At 38.0% G+C, this 15,239-nt stretch overlaps 1 protein-coding gene across 1 annotated transcript; it reads right to left on the bottom strand.

The window, feature by feature from the left end:
* Nucleotides 1-988: 988 nt before the first annotated feature.
* On the bottom strand, nucleotides 989-14,641 carry LOC109141459 (uncharacterized). The gene is made up of 19 exons (XM_019271797.2): nucleotides 14,564-14,641; nucleotides 11,331-11,487; nucleotides 10,709-10,860; nucleotides 9,572-9,725; nucleotides 9,100-9,292; nucleotides 8,794-8,888; nucleotides 8,448-8,634; nucleotides 8,125-8,222; nucleotides 7,896-8,049; nucleotides 7,677-7,795; nucleotides 6,927-7,094; nucleotides 6,682-6,795; nucleotides 6,336-6,388; nucleotides 5,966-6,080; nucleotides 3,739-5,056; nucleotides 3,511-3,665; nucleotides 3,113-3,182; nucleotides 2,817-3,018; nucleotides 989-2,358 (listed from the first exon to the last, which is right to left on the bottom strand). Exons 2-19 carry the CDS (start codon nucleotides 11,473-11,475, stop codon nucleotides 1,867-1,869), a joined length of 3,984 nt encoding a protein of 1,327 aa, XP_019127342.2. The 5' UTR covers nucleotides 11,476-11,487; nucleotides 14,564-14,641; the 3' UTR covers nucleotides 989-1,866.
* Between the last annotated feature and the right edge of the window lie 598 nt (nucleotides 14,642-15,239).

The raw sequence follows: 15,239 nt of genomic DNA, 5'->3' as shown, positions 1-15,239 counted from the left end.
TAGTATTGTGATAGTATTATACAGTGCTTAACATATTTATTAGCCCACCTGTCAGAGACCATCCAGCATCATGAAGTGCTTTAATACAGACTCATTTAATACAGACCCCTAACCCTCTCAATGTTTTATTATTTTTAACAGGAATGAGTTATTTCAAACTGAATTCACACCAAATTTGATCTGGCTCACTGGGCTTCTCTGATAAGTCAGAAATTAATCAAGAATAATAACATTCAACCACTAAAACTGAGTCTTCTGTTCAGGAATGCAAGTAATAACTATAATTTGACATCTTAATCAAGAAATAATGTTTTTATATTTTAACATTTTTTATTTTTATATTTTAACATTAAAAATATCATTTTGGTTAAAGAGCTTCTACATACTGGTGTATTGACCATTACAGAAACATAATCATTTTGGTAATTACCAACGCTGTCAATTAAGGCAGCTGTGGCATAAACTTTACATTGGGTGGTGGTCTAATAAATTTGTTTAGCACTGTATGATATTTAAATGTATTTCATGAAACAATTGGGGGTTAGATTAATCAGTGTACCACTAGAGGGAGCTTGTATACTACCAGTGGTACAGTAAAAAGCAAGCACGTGCAGGCCTTTAATGAATCAAGAAGAAGTTTCTCCTCATATTTATTCACTATACACTATATACTATATAGTTTTTAGTTGCCATAGCTAGTATCATCAAAAGAACTTTCTTTAAGTTGACTAAAAGTAAAATGAGATAGGAAATAGTGATATTTCTTGTGTATGTCTCAACACCAACTGTGTGTCCCACTGATGCAGGATCTAGAATCATCAGCACATGGTTAAAGTTAGAGCAAGTACAGCAAATTAAATTTGTCTTTATCTACTGAAACATACTTTATGTCAAAAATAGGCTTCACAGACCATGTCTGAGTAACATGCAAAAATATCACTATCAGGACTTTGGTTGTATTGTCAAAATGTTTATTAACACAGCCCCTCTTACCCTCCTTTGGTTTCATAAAAGGTGTTAACAGTCAAGTAGGTTGATATAAGAGAATGAGCAGGTGACTTAAACACTTTGTGTACATTCACAAAAAATGCATTATTTGGTGACAAAGTAAAATATCCTTGGCTGCTTCACTAAAGAAGTCAATGTACAACACGTTTAAGTTAAACTGTACTTGAACTAGCCCATATCCAATAACACAGTATGAATCAGAGTTAAGCATGTGATTCCAGTATAGGTAATAATATCATTAAATTAATTACTATACATTTAATTTCTCTTTTATGTTTCAGCAGGAAAATAATGAAAGTAGAAAGCAAGACTAGACGTTGTATAAAGAAGTAGCCTGTACTACAGTCAGACTGTAACATGACAGTATTTAATGTAACCACCAAGTGCTGTGCTAAATCTATGCAATACACATTTACAAGAATGCAGTTTCTAATACAGATAGTTAGCCCCATAGTTTGAGATTAATTGTTTTAAAGGAACACGCCATATGTCCCAAAACATTTGCGCTCATGGTTACCTTCTTGCTGAGAGTTAAATAAAAAGACCACTCTCAGGTCTGTGCGTTTAATCCAGGAGGCAATTATAGCTCAGCATAAAGACTGAAAGCAGGTGAAAACAGCTAGCCTGGCTGTATCGAAATCTCAAAAATATATACTTATAAATATACTAAAACTCAGTAATTGATATATTGTATCTTATTTGTTTAATCTGTTTAAATATAAATATGAAAAGTTGTTATTTTACTGTGAGATTTCAGATTGACCCTCTCACAGTACACCAATTTATGAGGCACAGTTTGTCATCATGGCTGTACAGTTGGAAAGCGTTGCTTATAAAACTTGATGCCTTAATCTCGAGCTACTTGCTCTGATTAAATCTGGCAGCCGATTGGTCATTCTCCTGACTGTTAACTAAAGGGGGACTAAACAGAGGCGCAGTCACTGAAGTGGAATTAGAGACTGAATTGATATGAGTGCTTGTGCCCACTGCCATTGAAGCAGTGGCTGGTGGGTAAAAATGGACATCCACTGCAACTGTAGTCAGGCCCAAAGAGACATGGTGAGAAAGAAGCAGGGGAGAGTTGCTGTGTGAGATGCTGAGGCTGTGGTGGATGGGTGCTGCACATGCCTCAGCGCTTTGCAAGGTTAATGAGGAGCGCAGACCTTCCTTAAGTCTGGATGGTGGAGAGGGTGATGGTGAACGAGAGGGCAAGGATGATGGAGGAGGCAAGGCATCCTGGCATGGGCTACGGTTGTCTCCTCTGTTACTGGTCCAGTCCTCACCACATTGCAGCTGGATGCTGGGCTGGGACAAACTGCAGCCCTTCTCCTCCTCCAGAGAGGGATCAATCTGAAATATATGGAATGCACTCCTTAATGAGAACTAGTTTGATTGATTTTATAAAATAAAAGGTAACAAGCCTAAAAACGCAAAGAATATGATTATTGGGGGCAGCAAGGGTAGGTTAATAGGTTAACTGTTGAATCTAAATTGCCCGTAGATGTGAATGTGAGCCTGAATAGTTGTCTATCTCTATGTGTTAGCCATGGGATGAATTGGCGACTCGCCTTGTGCCAGCTGGGATCAACACAAGCCCCCTGCAACCCTGATAAGAATAAGTGATTATGGAAAATGTATAGATGGATAGTAACTGTTACTAATCGCTTTTTTTAAAACTCTGCTACCACAGTGTACAGTACTTTGTGAGTTCATGCCCAGAGGGCTAAAATTCACCTAAAAATCAGACAGAAAATATCTCTGGACAAATTTTTCACCATGTCCTATTTACATTTTCGGTGTTATCAAACCTTTGTGTCAAGAATGGGCTCAGGATACGTCTCTACAGTGACTGAGTGGTTGTCCAGAGCAGGTTGGGTGTCCTCTTGAAGATCCTCAGATGTGTGCTCCATCTGCACCGTGACCAGGCTCGGTCCCGGAGGTCGGGCTCGGGTGTCAGATGTGTTGGGGCTCTGCTCAATCACAGCCACACAGTCATCATCTTCAAAAGCTCTGCGTAGGAAACACAACAGGTTTAATGAATCTTCTACAAAGGAGCAAAAAAAATCAAATGCAATGCCTCATCTCATTAATTTTTAGTTTTTACCTGTTTTCATATGTTCGTCCTGCTGCTCGACGATCAACATGTCGCATGGGGACACCTAGATTCCTCTGAGCTGTCAAGGACATGTAAATTGGCTCTATAGGAATAGTTTGACATTGTTAAATATGCTTTGTTTTCTGATGGAGAGAACATTGCCACCACTCTCATATTATCATATTATATGTGAAGTTACTGCAAGCAACTAGATTATATTATATTATATACTGATTGTCAAAACCTAGTGCTAGCATTGCCCAGTGATAGTGACTGATAGTGAAGACTTATTTTATTTTCAAACTTGTGGTTTTATTTATTTATTTACATAAGCAATACGTCAATATATACGTGCTCAAAATGTGATATTGGTGTGCCGACATTTGATTTGGCTGAGGATATCTGACCTGCGCGGCTTGTTGGTGCAGGTTCATTTTTCTGGACCACTGAATAGAAAGTAACACTGATGAAGATGAAGGCCAAAGATACACCCACTCCCACCACGATGGGGATGTCATGTTTCTCCAGCACAGGCAGCCATGATGGAGACTGTTGCGTTACTCTAGAGTATAGGACACAGGCTAAAGTGAAATTTTCTTTCTGGAAGTCTTTCGTTCATCTGTTATTTTACCTACCTTGGATCATTGCTGGTCATAGGTGATTGGGATGTGTTTCTTTTCAGCCACTCTGTAAGCTCTGTGTCATTGGCTGATTTAGCTGGCTGAACTGGGACATCCTGCTGGCTAGTATTTAGATGCACTTGATGGACAACAGGAATTTCAGGGTCAAATGGTGATGGACCAGGGGTCTTATCAGGAGAATGGATGGTTGTGATTGAAAGATGGATTTTAAGAGGGTTTCTGTGTTGAAGTGGAAAAGTTTCTGTCTGTGGTGGAGAAGATTGCGAGTGGAGCAGCGGGTGTTGTGTTGGAGATGATTGAGGTTGGGTTTGAGGAAGTGTAGATATGGTTGAAGGTGGGTTAGGCAGTGCGGATGAAGGTTGACTGTGAATTTGGTATTGTTGAAACCTTGTGACTGAAGGAGGTGGAGGTTGTGTAGAAGGCAGATTATGCTGGATTGTTGACAGCTCCAGAAGAAATTTAGGAAAAAGATTTTGAGTAAATGATTGTTGAGGATCGGAGTCAGATATTTGTGAAATGGTTAGTGAAGGCTGCCAATGTGTTTTCCGATGTAAAGATTGACCTGGGTGCTTGAGTTTGGTTTGAGAAATCAGGGTTAAGGTTGGCTCATGCTGGATTTGGTAAAATGGACTTTTTGTAACCAGCTGGTGAGAATTAGTTTGGGGCAATTCAACTTCTGAAGCAGAAGACTCAGTGACTGAACCAGAGTGGCTCATCTTAGTTTGGTTTACAGGACTCTGTGGTGAATATGAATCCTGCCTTAGAACCCCAAAAGGTTTATCCACTAGAAGCTTTGACGATAGTTGAGCCACAGACGTCTCAGTGTAGGACTCTGTGATTTTACTGGCTGGAGTTACAGCACTGATGTTAGAGCCCTGAGAATCAGGCTCTATCACTAATTCATCACTGACTGGATGCTGAAATTGTGTACGTTTTGTTGATGCCCAATGGGACTGACTTTCAGTGACTAGATATTGAATGGTTGTACCCAGCACTTCACTGGTGACTACTGATGTGTGGCTATATGTTGTTTGTGTTTCACTATTTGAAATTAAAAGAGGATGCCTAGTCACTGGCAATTGGGTGTGGAGATCTAGTGACTTAAAGTTTGGATGTGGAGGAGGTGGTAACATGGGAGGCTGCATCTGAGTAACTAACGGCTGTGTTGGATTGGTTGTTGGCTGATTCCGGTGATGCTGTAAAAGACGGCCAAGTGACCATGGTGCTGTCTTTAACTCAGCCACTGCTCCACTTGAAAATGTAGAAAATGTGGTAGCTTTGTATGTTGTAGCATCACAATGTGATAAGGAGCCTGGAAATAGAAATAAAAAAACAAGTAAAAAAAACAGTTAATGCCCCGACTTCTTCATATACTGCTACAGTTTCACCAAAGTAATGCCTCTCGTAGCACATCTACATTGCTAAAAATGTACAATGGCGCAACAAACAAACAGTGTTGCCAGATTAGCTTTCAAGTGAATGCATCTGAAATGTCCATACTGACTACAGCAATGAGGTCAGTATGGACAAAGACAAAAGCTGAACCAGGAGGTACAAGGAGACTTACAACCTGGACTCTGAATTGACTACACAATGTATCACAATAATCACAATACAAAATCACAATACAACTATCCTCAAATGTATTTATTTTTTACTTTAGATTAGGAAACACATATTCGCCATTAACTACAAGGCCCCAATAACCCACTGGTTATTCACATCATTATTCAGAAACAACAATGCATTAATTTACAGTCAATTAAGCAATAATTAGGAGTTAACAGGAAACATCTTAATTCATGGTGTAATAGAGGTAGAATAAGGCAATGTAGAATAAGGTGTTAATACGTGCTTAAAAATTAATAATAGAGGGCTAGTATGCTACTTATATGCATATTAGTAAGCACCTAGTTAATGGTGAATATGTGTTGCTACAGATGTCTTCAGGTGTCTCCATAAGTTATGTGACCCATGCCTTACAGGCTGTAGTGGCTGATTGAGATAGTTTTGATTGCAATTTTATTATTTTACTTTACTAGTTTTCTCTACAAAATTATTTGAATAACCTGAGTATTCAAAAGTCATATGATTGTATGACTCTAATTTGTTGCTGTCCCATTATATGCATTTCTTTAGTGATGTTGCTACAACATAGCAGTTTATAACTTATATAACTGATGGCTGGAACTATGAAAAAGGTTTTTCTTGATGTACGTACATGTGGCCTTGTTGTGCTGTTCCTGTACATGTGGATGGTGTGTTGTTTTAAGGTGTTGCTCAGGCATTGAGTTACTGGATTGGGAAGCTTGCAGTTCTGTGCTAGTGTTGGTGTGCTAGAAAATATGAAAACAAAGTAGTTAGTTTCAGGACAGGCACAAAGTTTGACACAATTAGAAGCCACAAAACAAGTAATGAGCAGGTAACAAGCCACAAATAGCAGTGATCAATAGCAGTGATGTCACCCATTGACAGTGGAAAGTCACCACATGTGATATTTTAAAAAGCACAGAGTCAAGAACAATTCACAGTCTGGAAAGCAAAACAGTGTCACCACACACAGCAGAAATTTCTGCATTGTCTTTACTCACAGCAGACAAAACCAGTCTTGTCTGCTTGCCTCTATCAGCTAGACGATGTTCAGCTTAGGACAGAGGACAGCATGAAAGGACAACCAGCAAGAAAAAGTAAGTTGTGCATATGGGGTCAAATACCTTGTTGTATGACTGTAAATGTACATGTGTGAGTTATTTTAGTTTACTGTGGATCATTATTGAGAAAACAACAAGGCCTCATGAGTAGGTTATTTAACTAACTTAAACCTCAAAGTTCATGTAAAAATACACCCAATCTTAATATTCTTTGATAAGATTTGTAATAAGATGTCACTCTGCAACTGAAGAATAAACAACAATAAATAATGAGATGTCAACATACCTGTGACAATAAGGATCGTACGTCTCTGATGTCGTCCTGCTCGGTTCTCAGCAGTACAGTAATATTCCCCTGCATCATAATGCTGCACACTGGAAATATGCAGAGCTCCATCTTCTACACAGGCCAGAAGATAACAAGAGACTATGCCATTTCATGTTTCAGGTAAAAAACAACCTCAAGGTGAAACTGGTGAAAAGCCTGATGAAAAAAAACACAAAATGGCTCCAATCACACTTTAGACTCACCATTGATGTGTCTGTCTTCAGAGGAGCTGATGGGGGACTGTGCCTCTGCTCTGCCCCTGGTCCAGGTGTATCTGATGGGCAGAATCCCTACAGCTTTACAGGGCAGGACTGCTGAAGCCCCAATCCTGCAACTTACCTGAGTGACAAAGGTCACTATGATAGGACTCACTGGGAGAAGGAAAGAGTAAAACTTAGTCATATATGTATTTGGGGCTAATAGTATTTATTTAAAGAAAAAAAATTACATTACATACATACATACATACATTAGAAAATTACAGTATTCTTATCATACCAAGTTGCAAGACACGGAGTATAATACACCTTTGTAAGATGTGGCAAGCATTTTGTGCAAGGAGTTACAATTTTGTGCCACATTTCACATGTTTTTTTTAAGAGATTTGTGATGACCAGTATCATATAATATAGAGAAATGCAATTTATAGGACTTCTTTTGCTTCCACAAAGACTATAGAACAATTGTTGAGAGCATATGTCTAGAATCAATCAAATAAATTTATATTAACCTGTATACTGATTTGCATGAACCCAGTTTTCACTTCAAGTTTCTTGGTAAATACTTGAAGGATACGGTGGAATTATTGACTATTAAAGGTACAATCCTGGATTGGTTTTGACATTTCTAAAATTTTATGCCACAAAAAGTCAACTTTGCCAACTTTCTTCAACTCAGCTATTGATTTGAGAAGTAGTCAGTACAATACATCACAATTAAGTTAGTGTAATTACCAGCAACTCTGAGCATTGCTGTGTTATGGCTTCGACCCAGTATGTTGGAGGCCTCGCACACATACACTCCCTCATCGTAGCTTCTGACAGACTGGATGTAGAGAGTGGCATTTCTCAATCTGTATGAGAAAAATGTAAATAGTCATATAGCACAGTTGTCATAGTGCTTCATCGTTGACTATCTTTACTTTTGAATAAAGCCACAACACATTAACTCACCCCAGAGCAATCTTGCCTCCAGTCTGCTTGGAGTGGCCTCTTTTCACCCAGCTGATGGAGGGTAAAGGGTAACCAGAAACCTGACACTCCAGCACCACTCGAGCTCCCACAGACACCGTCAGCATCTGGGGCCACAGTTTCACTGACGGTGGGGCTGCCAGAAAGAAGAATGAGTTATTATACAGTAGCAACAGTGGCACAGGATGGCAGGTCTATTGTAATATCATACCCAGCACAGTTAAAGTTGCTCTTCTAGAGGTAAGAAATCTTTGAAGGTGGATGTTGGAGGCTCTGCAGAAGTAGCTTCCACTGTCGTACTCCTGGACACTGCGGAGAATAGCGTCAAGATGCACAGGAAACCATGAAAGCATGATGAGCAAAGCATTATTTTATAGTAACCCTGATTACACTAAACATACATTATTAATAGTTAAATGTGACAGTAATCTGGGAAAACATTTGCATTCATATTTACTTTTTCTCAAATACAGTACACACATGTACAAAAACAAACCAAAATGATCTTTAAACACACACTATACATACACACACCTGTGGAGGAAGAGGTCTCCACTGGGCAGCACAGTTACATGAGCTGTGGGAGTGAGGAGTTTGTTGTTTTTGAACCAGGACACCTGGGCTGCTGGTCTGCTGTATGGAGGCCTGCACGCAAGTGTAACATTTTCTTCTCTCCTCACCGTCAGGTTTGTGGGCTGCTGGACGAAACTCCAGTCCATCTCTAGAATCATAACGCGTATGTGTGTCATCTATGTGTGTTTGCATGTACTTTTCCACAGTGTCAGTGAAAGTAAAGTAAAACAGTCCTGAGAGGATTATATTTTTCTTGAGCTATTTTGACAGTAAAAGTTATTTATCTGTGATTTTGTGTGTTTCTTACGGGCTGGAAGAAGGAAGGCCTGCTGTGATTTGATTGACTCTTTCTGGTTTGATGCTTCACAGTAATACAAGCCCTCATCGTCTTTGGTCACATTCCTGAAAACAACAGCCAAAAATCAGAGCAAAGCTTTACTTCTTGTCACAAACTATATGTATTAAACATATTTCTGAGCAAACTCAATTTAAAAAAGCATAATTTATACAGTGTATAGTTCTTGGTCCATAACTACAAGTTGGCAAAAACAAATAAAACAAAAAAAAGCCCATTAAAGAATTAATATTCCTCTTATCGTATGCAGTGTTGGACCTGAATGTGAGCAGCTGTCCATTGTTCTGAAGGCTGAACGAAGCAGAGCAGTTTGTCAGGATGCAGCCGTCTTTGAACCATTGCACCATGGGAACAGGGAAGCCGCGGACAACACAGTGCATGGAGACCTCTGTTCCTATAGCAACTGTGATGTTGTCAGGGCCCTGGATGATCTGCAGCCTTTTAGGGACCCCTGCAAGGTAGGAGTGCCAACACTTTCAGATATTAACCCTACTGCAAAAAAATGTATATAAATGAGCTATTTAATGTAGCACTGGAATAATCGAGTAGAATAGTAGAATCAATATTTCAATGGGATAATGTCTATTGTGTAATGCATAATTAATTTTATTTCCAATTGTTTTAAAGAGATATTTTCAATTAAAGCAAGATTTTTACAATACTAGTGATCATCTGCCTAATGCTGCCCCCTTTTCATGCAAGAGTGCAAGAATAAAAAACACATACTCACCCTGCACAGTTAGTTTAGCTGGTTTGCTCCTCTTGCTGATGTTCAGTAAAGGATTGTGTGCGACACAAACATACGTCCCATCATCCTCTAATGTTATGTTGAAAAGATGCAGAGTGCCTGAAGTCTTCTTCTGGTTACCACCTCCATACTCACCCTGGACATGAAAACACAGTTTAAAACATACAGTATAATACATCTGGGTCAAAAGGGCCAATAATCTTGCATCTAATATTCTATAATAAAATAAAACAGACGTGACAATTTTAAACTCGGCTGCATTTATTTATTCATGGAATACTACTCAATTGCACATAGGCTTTGCCATAATGAGGCTTTTTACAGCTCTTTGTGGCTTGTGAATTCCTGCATTTGTATGCTCGCCCAGCTTTTCAGCCAGTGTCTTGTTCAGAGTTCAAGCTCCACGGATAGAGGAGGTTTCATCATTTGTCCTCCAAGGAGCTGTTTTACCCCAGTTATCCCCAGCTTCTAAAAAACTGCAGTGAATGTTGGGTAATGTCTGAGACGGCTGAATAAGTAATGGAAACCCATTATCAATACTACAAAGTGAAAATACTCACTACTTTACAAACTTTTGTATAGCTTGATTGACAGCATTGCATCATATTCTGTAAGATCATACTGTCCTGAGAGAAGCATGTAGGTATCTCTGAAAACTTTTCAAAAGCAGCCTTATTTTCAGCTTTGTGTTTTTTCTTAAGAAGTACGAGAATTTTCTCAACCCCTAAAGAAACACTTTATCCCTCAGCTTATCATCATTTGGCCAAGAGGCTGGGTACACCATGGACAAGTCACCGGTTCACCAGAAACCAGAAACCACCAGAACCCCCAGCTGGGGTTTAAACCAGGAACCTTCTTGCTGTGAGTTGACAGTGCTAACCTCCAAATCCTGAAACAGGGGGTCTTCAGTGCTCACATTTTGCAGGGACTGAATGAGGACAGCAGTATGGAATCTAAGTCAAATTTGGACACTGCTATGGCTATATATATATATATATAGAGAGAGAGAGAGAGTGTTATTAATCTTCTCTTGTCTCTTTGTAGCACCTTTCAAAGTTTTTTCTTTGATGCCCTTCCAGTAAGCTGGATGGATCCATCTGAAGCTGTATCAGTGCTCACCTGAATCTGTCTACCTCTTGTGACCAGTGTCCCATCTTTCAGCCAGGTGATGCTTGCAGGAGGTGAACTTTCCCCTGATACGCACTGGAAGAAAACCCCCTCTCCTTCTCTGACTGTCTGGTCCTGTGGGCTGAAGAAAACATCCTCCAAACCTGGAACACGCGGTATAAATAAAAAATGAACAATCAAGTTCCCAAGTACTGTATTAACTTAAGTTTATCCAATTCATGCTACTCTATATTTCTACTCCAGGAAAATACTTTTTGCGTTACATTTATTTAACTATTTTAATTACTAGTTACACTGATTTTACAAACTTATGATCAAATAAAATATGACACACATATGTATGTATGTTGCAGATCAAACCTGCTCAAGTTCAAGTTGTGCAATGATAAGATATACAACGTATATTTTTATATCTTATACAAGTATATATTTTTTTCTACAGTGTGGCATTGTTACTTTTACTCAAAATATTACTGGTTATCACTACTTCATGAGTATTTCATTGAAATATCTACATCCAGTACGATGGCATTTGGTAGACTTTGGCTTGACTGAACTGCATCATGACAACAATTGTCTGGACTAAGTTACAATAAGAGCTACAGGGACTCACCCAGTTGGGATGACACTGCCAAGCTGGACAGGATGAGTAAGCAGAGGTGGGAAGTCATCTGTGGGAGCGTCCAGATGGAGACACAGACATGCATCCTACTGCAGAGCTCCCTGGGAAGCATGAGGAAACCACCATATGGCTTCATCCATGGTGTCAGCTGGAAAATGAAGCACAGATAAACTGGTGTCAATATAAAGACTTACTATTATTTTAGTTTACCTAATATCGTAGACATTGATGCCCAGTGTCCTAGTGTATTATCCAGATCATGAATGGTGTACTGCATATGGTTACTTTTCAGACAAGGAGCTTCAGAAGAGAAGAGATTTAGCATGTTGAAAAGTATGTTGTGTTGTTTTAATGGGTTAATTTTGTTCATCAGCTCTATGGCACTCTATTAGACGAGTGCACAGTGTAAGTACTTAAGTGTAAGTGTAAGTAGTGAAGTAAGAGAATCAGAGTAATTTATCATACACTAAAAATTAAGTTAAAAACTGGGTCAATATATCTCCGATGCACACTGGGTCATTTTACTGTTTCGTTATTTAGGCAGAATGCATATAATAAAATGGTACAAATAATAATAACGAATAGCTATTTTGCTACAAACTCAAGTTTTACATTCAAACTGTCACTTTAAATTTAATGTTAACTAGCTGCATATGAGATTCAAACTGAAATGAATACACATATGAGCAACAACAATACAACAAATGCTTGTCTTGGGCAAGAGTTTTAAAATGAAGCTGCAGGATGATAAAAAAAAAAAAAGATGTGATAATGTTTCAGAGATATTGCATTACATTGATATCACTTTATCTTTCATTTGCACGGCACCAATACCACATCCTTTACAAACAGCAGTCATTTCAAAACAGCAGTACTAAACTTGCCGTTTGCAAAGATCACTTTTGATCAGTTTGTAGCAAATGTATTCAGCAGATGAATTTAACATTACTCCCTCTCTCTCTGTCTCTGTCTCATTAATCGCTATCTGCTCTTCATGCCCCCCCCCCCCCCCCCCCCTTTTCCCTTTGCTCCATTCCTATTTTGGTTGTGAGTCTGTGGCACCGCAGCGAGCTAAGCTTTGTCCTCTTTAGTCCCTTGAATAGGCCCAGCCACTTTATAGAGCTCGCACTGTGGCCCTCCACTCAATGAAAGTGACATGAAAAGAGGCTGCGGAGCTTTGTACTATGAAGATCAGTTATTGGTCCTCTGCAAGGAAAGCTACCCGTCTGATCACATAGGCTTTCATGATCCTCAATATTGCCATGTAAGGGCTGATCCTTTATTGTCTGAATGTGCCACATATTTTGCTTATGCAATTGCTGAATTTGCACAAGTAAATATCAGGGGATATTGAAGGGAAAACATGCCAAAGACATAGTTTTGATCTCAAGAGGCTCATTTATGATTAAAGGGTTAAAACTGAATTTGTAATGATGAAGGTTAAAGGGCTCAGTGTGCTTTGCAAGAATGTGAACATTATGCGGTGAGACATGAAGGTGTCAGTTTGTGTGTTATCAAAAGGAGACATTATTCAGGTTTTGTGACACAAATTTTCAAAAAAAGAAAATCAGCGAAAGAGATTATAAAGTTAATATTAGAAGAGCATCAGCGATGAAAAAACATGTAGAAAATGTGATGAAAATGTAAAAATGATGTTTGTTTCTTGAGTTAATTTGAAGAATGTCACCATCAACTATTCCTTTTGCAATACTTATTCCGCCATTGACAATATGCACAAAAACAGGTGGTTTTGAACTGTGTGAAAATTAAACTTAAATGTTGTATTTGGTTTTAAATGTTTTGTACAGTTAGATATTGCAATCTTGGACATACCATCTACCGAATTTTATTTTAAAATTGTCACCTACTCATATTCATGGTGTGCATTTAGAGGAAAAAAGACCAAAGAAAACATGGTGGAAATAGTGAAACCGAACTGAAAAAATATCTTGATTTCAGACTTTAATAATCACTGTTGAACTAAACACATCATTGAATTGCTTGATTGGTTTAACAGGTCTTGTGGCTGGTTATATTCACATAATGTTAAGAGCCTGTGGGAGTGTATTTGTTTGACTCATGAGGCTCCCAACAGATCATTTACACTGTTTAGCATGTCATTACGATGTTTTTAGCCCACACACTGACACTGACTCATATTCATTCATTCTATTTCATTTACTTCTAAATTTTAGGACATGCTGAATTTCTCTCACCACTGAATGAAACCCACCTTCCACCCACTGAATTTCACTGTGTGGTACAATACACGTGACACAACTTAATACATATACTGTATTGTTGGATTTCTCTTCTCTTTAAACAAGCAAAAATTATGATAAATAAAATAAATTTTCACTGTTCAGTCTGCTGAATGTAACACTTCATATCAACTCAAAACATTTTTTGAAGGTACTTGAGTATTCTCATCTTCTACTACACTACATTTCTATATTTAGTGCTATATTTCAGAGAGAAAAAATGTCTTTCCTACTACACAACAACTATCTGATAACTAGGCCTACTAAATACTTTCAGATTCATATTAATAATACAAAACATTATCAACAAATAAAGTATGATGTATTATTATGGATAAAGATAGGACTTTATTGATCCCTTGGTAAAATTCAATTTATAAAAAAACAACAACAATATTTTAACATTTCAACATTAAAGTAAAAAAGCACATATTATTACATCAATTCTCAAAATTCAACAATATATTAAACAGTATTCTGAAAGTATATTTTGAATACTTTTTGCATTCATAATGCAGGACTATAATGTACTGATACTTTTATCTAGGTATACAATAACTAGATAAAAGTGCTGGATACAGTTTTTAAACTATTTGTTATTTGTGTTCATGTACATAAACTACATAAATTTGTATTTCTTGATCTTTTATTACACCCATCTGCTACAATTCTTTTTCTTTTCTTATTAACAAATGAACAACATTTGTTGGTTTGCAGTGTCTCTCATCATTCCCATTAAATTTAGCACTGTAAACTGCGTGCATGCAAGAGAAATACATATTTGGTTAGCATATGAAGAAACACAGCACATTGCACTGAGTAATGTAAGTAGTAAAATAAAATGCACATCAGACTTGTAAAACTAAATACAGCATAGCATGGGTTTCACAAGCTGTTGATAATGCAACACATTTTTAACAATTTCAGTACCACTGAAAGACCATTTAGAGTTATGATACTTACTCTGCACGTGTCCAAAGATTTCTGTGCTGGTTTGCAATCAGTCCATTTGTCCTCTCTGAATTCTGTGCAAAACCTCCGTTCTCCTGATGCTGAGCTTCCAACCGGGAGAGAACAGCAGACAACAGCCACATGCATGTGCTAGACACCCTCCACTGCCTTTCACACACACACACACAACTACACACACACTGCGCATTCTCATTCAATGCCAACAGCTGTAATGAAGCACAAAACCCTTAATTGTGTGCCTATTATTTAGACAGTAAACGTATGCAAAAATGATAACACACTACACTCTCCTCACAAAACAATACAATTTAGATGTGAAGCCAAGTGACCACTGTTGGTAGTGAGTGAAGTATATTACTATTAGGATTTTATATGACTTGGTTGTGAAATTGTTCACTAGAAACAAGCGTTTATATACAGAACTATATTGTATGTTCCTAGTTGTTCATTTGCACACTTTCTATACAGAACATGCGCGTGTATATGCCTCTATACACTACATGCCCAAAAGTATGTGGACACACAGAGATTGAGATTTATTGTTGTACATCTGGTTAAAAAACATTGGACATCAACAATCTGGTCTTCTATAGCTGTGTTTTACAACTCTCAACTGTGTGTTTGTGTGTTTGATGTGTGATAGCACCATTTTACTGACTTGCAAACA

Source organism: Larimichthys crocea, chromosome III (genome assembly GCF_000972845.2).
Source record: "Larimichthys crocea isolate SSNF chromosome III, L_crocea_2.0, whole genome shotgun sequence".
Classification (NCBI taxonomy): Eukaryota; Metazoa; Chordata; class Actinopteri; family Sciaenidae; genus Larimichthys; species Larimichthys crocea.
Note: the sequence above shows the minus strand (reverse complement) of the source record. Positions and strands in the feature narration are given on the sequence as shown.